At 44.5% G+C, this 6,706-nt stretch overlaps 1 protein-coding gene across 1 annotated transcript; it reads left to right on the forward strand.

The window, feature by feature from the left end:
• The first annotated feature begins 936 nt into the window (after positions 1–936).
• LOC124016307 (E3 ubiquitin-protein ligase TRIM21-like) lies at positions 937–6,143 on the forward strand. The gene is made up of 2 exons (XM_046331854.1): positions 937–1,064; positions 4,378–6,143. The coding sequence occupies exon 2, from the start codon at positions 4,380–4,382 to the stop codon at positions 6,054–6,056; it is 1,677 nt and encodes a 558-aa protein (XP_046187810.1). The 5' UTR covers positions 937–1,064; positions 4,378–4,379; the 3' UTR covers positions 6,057–6,143.
• The last annotated feature ends 563 nt before the right edge of the window (positions 6,144–6,706 follow it).

The following is a 6,706-nucleotide window of genomic DNA, read 5'->3' on the forward strand; positions in this document are numbered from 1 at the left end:
AAAACAGGCTTAGCCAGAAAATTCGAACTGACAATTATAGCTATGTGGATCCTGTACAGTGTTGCAAAACTCAACTGACTGAAAACACATTTTTGCATTACAGCTACAAATGCAAAGAGGAAGTGTTTTCCACTAAGCTGCGAGAAAAAAAACACAAAAAAACGGAATACTTCCTCCCTCAGCACTCAACTTTCTTTCCCCTTATTGATCAGGATCTTCACTCCTTCACCTTCAACCATGCTTCACCTCCAAATTCACCCCCAACCACATGGGTTACATGTTCAAGTCTGGAGTGATGCCAATGTCTCGTTAATCCAGAGAGCTGTTGATGACACACCTTGCCATAACAATGAGCCTCCCCCACCTCATCTCCTCAAACAGCGTTGTCACATCGATTACGTGTCAAAAATATTATTTCCTGTTGTCTTACCCATAAAGCACACCAAGACAGTCGTGAAGAGGGCACAACAAAACCAAGATACTTCTAAACAGCTTCTACATAAGACTCCTTAACATCTAATCAAATGGCTACCAATACTATTTGCATAGTATTGTCATCTATGCACAGTCACTTCAATAACTCTACCTACATGTACATACTACCTCAGCTAGCCGGTGCCCGCGCACATTGACTCTGTACTGGTACCCCTCTGTATATAGTCTCACTATTGTTATTTTACTGCTGCTCTTTATTTACTTGTTACGTTTATCTCTTATTCTTGTCCATATTTTTTGAAACTGCATTGTAAGTAAGCATTTCACTGTGAGGTCTACACCTGTTGTATTCGGCGCATGTGACTAATAAAGTTTGAATTGATTGAAATTACATAAGGGTGTGATCTATGAATGGTTACCTTCACTAGCAGGAAATACAGACTTACAGTAAAGCATTGCAATACAGGTATTCTGTCACTCGACTGATGGTAAGGACAGAGAGTTGATAGAAGTGGAATGTAACACATCTTGTCTTATCTTCAGAGGCTTTTTTACACAGCTGCACTTCTAGGACCAGAGTGGCGGAGAGAGCAGTGTCCACACAGACACATTCATACACACAAGCGAAGGTGAGTAAAGAGATAATCTCACATCCCTTTCTGTTTCCAAACCTGTGTTTACTTGTTTGTCTTTAGCAAAAAAACTAATTTCTATATAAAATCCTAAAACATACCCTACCGTTTCAATATGTTCCACATCAGCTCAATGTGACTAACTACTCTAAATGGGAATGAATGTACAGTTATTACTACTCCACAGCTGTTTGCGTCGCTAGTTAAATCAAATCAAATTTATTTGTCACATACACATGGTTAGCAGATGTTAATGTGAGTGTAGCGAAATGCTTGTGCTTCTAGTTCCGACAATGCAGTAATAACCAACGAATAATCTAACTAACAATTCCAAAACTACTACCTTATACACACAAGTGTAAAGGGATAAAGAATATGTACATAAAGATATATGAATGAGTGATGGTACAGAGCGGCATAGGCAAGATGCAGTAGATGGTATCGAGTACAGTATTTACATATGAGATGAGTAATGTAGGGTATGTAAACAAAGTGGCATAGTTTAAAGTGGCTAGTGATACATGTATTACATAAAGATGCAGTAGATGATATAGAGTACAGTATATATGTATACATATGAGATGAATAATGTAGGGTATGTAAACATTATATTAAGTAGCATTGTTTAAAGTGGCTGGTGATATATTTTACTTCAATTCCCATTATTAAAGTGGCTGGAGTTGAGTCAATGTGTTGGCAGCAGCCACTCAATGTTAGTGGTGGCTGTTAAACAGTCTGATGGCCTTGAGATAGAAGATGTTTTTCAGTCTCTCGGTCCCAGCTTTGATGCACCTGTACTGACCTTGCCTTCTGGATGACAGCGGGGTGAACAGGCAGTGGCTCGGGTGGTTGTTGTCCTTGAGGATCTTTATGGCCTTCCTGTGACATCGCGTGGTGTAGTTGTCCTGGAGGGCAGGTAGTTTGCCCCCGGTGATGCGTTGTGCAGACCTCACTACCCTCTGGAGAGCCTTACAGATTTGGGCAGAGCAGTTGCCGTACCAGGTGGTGATACAGCCCAACAGGATGCTCTCGATTGTGCATCTGTAGAAGTTTGTGAGTGCTTTTGGTGACAAGCCGAATTCCTTCAGCCTCCTGAGGTTGAAGAGGCGCTGCTGCGCCTTCTTCACGATGCTGTCTGTGTGGGTGTACCAATTCAGTTTGTCTGTGATGTGTACGCCAAGGAACTTAAAACTTACTACCCTCTCCACTAATGTCCCGTCGATGTGGATAGGGGGGTGTTCCCTCTGCGGTTTCCTGAAGTCCATAATCATCTCCTTAGTTTTGTTGACGTTGAGTGTGAGATTATTTTCCTGACACCACACTCCGAGGGCCCTCACCTCCTCCCTGTAGGCCGTCTAGTCGTTGTTTGTAATCAAGCCTACCACTGTTGTGTCGTCCGCAAACTTGATGATTGAGTTGGAGGCGTGCGTGGCCACGCAGTTGTGCGTACACAGGGAGTACACGAGAGGGCACAGAACGCATCCTTGTGGGGCCCCAGTGTTGATCAGCGGGGTGGAGATGTTGTTACCTACCCTCACCAACTGAGGGCGGCCCGTCAGGAAGTCCAGTACCCAGTTGCACAGGGCGGGATCAAGACCCAGGGTCTCGAGCTTGCTGACGAGTTTGGAGGGTACTATTGTGTTGAATGCTGAGCTGTAGTCGATAAACAGCATTCTCACATAGGTATTCCTCTTGTCCAGATGGGTTAGGGCAGTGTGGATTGAGATTGCAGTGTGGTTGAGATTGCATCGTTTGTGGACCTATTTGGGCGGTAAGCAAATTGGAGTGGGTCTAGGGTGTAAGGTAGGGTGGAGGTGATATGGTCCTTGACTAGTCTCTCAAAGCACTTCATGATGACGGAAGTGAGTGCTACGGGCGGTAGTCGTTTAGCTCAGTTACCTTAGCTTTCTTGGGAACAGGAACAATGGTGGCCCTCTTGAAGCATGTGGGAACAGCAGACTGGGATAAGGATGGATTGAATATGTCCATAAACACACCAGCCAGCTGGTCTGCGCATGCTCTGAGGGCGCGGCTGGGGATGCCATCTGGGCCTGCAGCCTTGCGAGGGTTAACACGTTTAAATGTTTTACTTACCTCGACTGCAGTGAGTCCGCATGTTTTGGTTGCAGGCCGTGTCAGTGGCACTGTATTGTCATCAAAGCGGGCAAAAAAAGTTATTTAGTCTGCCTGGGAGCATGACACCCTGGTCCGTGACTGGGCTGGTTTTCTTTTTGTAATCCGTGATTGACTGTAGACCCTGCCACATACCTCTTGTGTCTGAGCCGTTGAATTGCGATTCTACTTTGTCTCTATACTGACGCTTAGCTTGTTTGATTGCCTTGCGGAGGGAATAGCTAATGTTATCTAGTTAACATTGAACCTGCATGGTAAGCTCCCAGCATATTCATGCAGGGTAGTAACGACATGATGTTCATTGTCGTTTAACTAGCAAACGTTAGCTGGCTGGCTCGTTAGCTAACGTTACATTCACTTGTGTGATCTTACACATTGTTTACCTAGCTTGGTTCATTGTTTACCTAGCTAGATAGCTACATGTCTTAAGCTAAAGTGTACAACGCGTTGAATATGGGCGGTGTCAGTAAACGTCTGCAAAAAAACGCAATAAAATTGTTGCTAGTAGAGCTGGTTAGGCTGTTTTCATGGTAAGGTAAACAAATCATCGGCCAGAGCGTCAAGTGTGCGCTCTGAAAGCTCTGAGGGAGAAACGAGAGGGGTTGGGGTAAAGCTTAAGAGGGTCTGAACGATGCTAACTGGGTGTAGACAAAGAGGAGCTCTTCACTAGATACCAAAACATTTTCTTAAACGCGCTTTCAAAGCAGAATTACTTTCCCTTTGTTCCTCAACAATGCAGTGTATGATATAGCATTTTGTAGCTCTGAGTCTCCACTTTTATCCAATTATACAATCCGGGTGTGCAAACCTCTTAGTGACTTACCTACTTACCTCACAGCTGTAATCGCTGCCAAAGGTGATTCTAACATGTATTGACTCAGGGGTTTGATAATTGTGTATTTAATTTTCAATACATTTTCTAAAATGTCTAAAAACAATGTTTTCATTTGGTCATTATGGGGAATTGTGTGTAGATGAGTGAGAAACAAATATATTTAATCAATTTTTTAAGTCAGGCTGTACATAACAAAATGTGGAATAAGTCAAGAGTTATGCATACTTTCTGAAGGGCACTGTATGTTTAGTGAGCAAAGATATTGAAGTTGACTCATTCCAATAACTGATTTAGCCTATGTTTTGGGGGTTCATTATAGTTTAAATTCTGTATGTGTTCCAGATATGGCATCCCCAAGCAGTCTCCTGTCTGAAGAGCAGTTCCACTGCTCTATCTGTCTGGATGTGTTCACTGACCCAGTCTCCATCCCATGTGGACACAACTTCTGCAAGGCCTGTATCAAAGGATACTGGGATAGCACAGGCCTGTTCCAGTGTCCCCTGTGTAAGCAGATATTCCACATAAGACCTGAACCGGATGTCAACAGAACACTTAGAGGAGTTGCAGAACTTTTTAAGGGATTGATAGTGAGAGACAGAGGGGATTTCGCTACAGAGCCTGGAGAAGCAGTCTGTGATGTCTGCACTGGCAGGAAGCGCAAGGCTCTGAGGTCCTGCCTGGTTTGTCTGACCTCGTACTGTGAGTCTCATCTGGAGCCTCATCAGATAGCCCCAGCCCTGAAGAGACACCAACTGATCAACCCTGTAAATAACCTTGAAGACAGGATGTGTAAGAAGCACAACAAACTCCTTGAGCTGTTCTGTAGGACTGATCAGATATGTGTGTGTCAGTTCTGCTCTGAGACTGACCACAAGGCTCATAACAGCGTACCCCTGGAAGAAGAATGTGACCAAAGGAAGGCTCAGCTTGGGAAGACAGAGGCACAAGTGAAGCAGATGATTCAGGAGCGACTGCAGAAGGTTAAGGAGATCAAACACTCAGTAGATCTCAGCAAAAAACACACTGAGAGGGAGATGTCTGACAAAGTACAGATCTTCACCACTCTAGTTCACTCCATTGATAAATGTAAGGCTGAGTTCATTTGTGTGATTGAGCAGAAGCAAGAAGCTTCAGAGAAGTGTGCTGAAGGTATCATTAAAGAACTGGAGCAAGAAATCACTGAGCTGAAGAGGATAAGCTCTGAGCTGGGGCAGCTCACACAAACCAAGGACCATCTCCAACTCCTCCAGAGCTCCCCATCCTGGTGTCTCCCTGTAAAGGCCAAGGACTGGTCGGAGATCAATGTTCAAAGCCACCTGCACATGGGGTACATGAAGAGAGCTGTATCTCAGCTGGGAGACAAACTGATGAGTGAGGTAAAGAGATTTCATAATGAGATGGAGAACGAGCTGAAGAAGTTGTGTGAAGCTGAGATGAAGATTCTGCAGTATGCAGTGGATGTGACTCTGGACCCTGACACAGCATATCCTGAACTAATCCTGTCCGTGGATGGGAAGCAAGTGAGGTGTGGGGACCAATCACAGAATCTCTCAAATAACCCAAAGAGGTTTACTTATATATACAGTGTCCTGGGGAAGGAGGGCTTCTCCTCAGGGAAATCTTACTATGAGGTACAGGTGAAGGGCAAGACTGAATGGGATTTAGGAGTGGCCACAGAATCCATCAATAGGCAGGGGTGGTTACCGCTGAGCATTGAGGATGGCGTCTGGACTTTGGGGCTGAGCACAAATAATTACTATGAGGCTAATGACCCCAAAGTACAGCTGAGCCTGAAAAAGAAGCCCCAGAAGGTGGGGGTGTTTGTGGATTATGAGGAGGGTCGGGTCTCCATTTATGATGTGGATGCCACTGCCAGATCTCACATCTGCTCTTTCACTGGCCACAAATTCACAGAGAAACTCTATCCATACTTCCACTGTGGGTATCCTGATGGTGAGAGAAACATAGCCCCTCTGGTCATCTCTCCTGTCAGTCAGATGACTGGCCCAGTACTACATTAGGGATGCATTTTGTTACATTAGATTTATTCTAAAATGGATTTTTTTTAAATATCCTCATCAATCTACACACAATACCCCATAATGACAAAGCGAAAAACAGGTTTGAGATTCTAAATTGAGCTCAGATGCATCCTGTTTCCATTGATCATTCTTGAGATGTTTCTACAACTTGTTTGGAGTCCACCTGTGGGGAATTCAATTGATTGGACATGATTTGAAAAGGCACACACCGGTCTTTAGAAGTTCTCACAGTTGACAGTGCATGTCAGAGCAAAAACCAAGCCATGAGGTTAAAATAATTGTTTGAAGAGCTCAGAGACAGAATTGTGTCGAGGCACAGATCTGGGGAAGGGTACCAAAACATTTATATAGCATTGAAGGTCCCCAAGCACATGGTGGCCTCCATCATTCTTAAATGGAAGAAGTTTGGAACCACCAAGACTCTTCCTAGAGCTGGCCGCTCAGCTAAACTGAGCAATCGAGGGAGAAAGGCCTTGGTCAGGGAGGTGATCAAGAACCCAATGGTCACTCTGACAGAGCTCCAGAGTTCCTCTGTGGAGATGGGAGAACCTTCCAGAAGGACAACCATCTCTGCAGCAATCCACCAGTCAGGCATTTATGGTAGAGTGGCCAGATGGAAGCCTCTCCTC

Source organism: Oncorhynchus gorbuscha, linkage group LG26, assembly GCF_021184085.1.
Source record: "Oncorhynchus gorbuscha isolate QuinsamMale2020 ecotype Even-year linkage group LG26, OgorEven_v1.0, whole genome shotgun sequence".
Classification (NCBI taxonomy): Eukaryota; Metazoa; Chordata; class Actinopteri; order Salmoniformes; family Salmonidae; genus Oncorhynchus; species Oncorhynchus gorbuscha.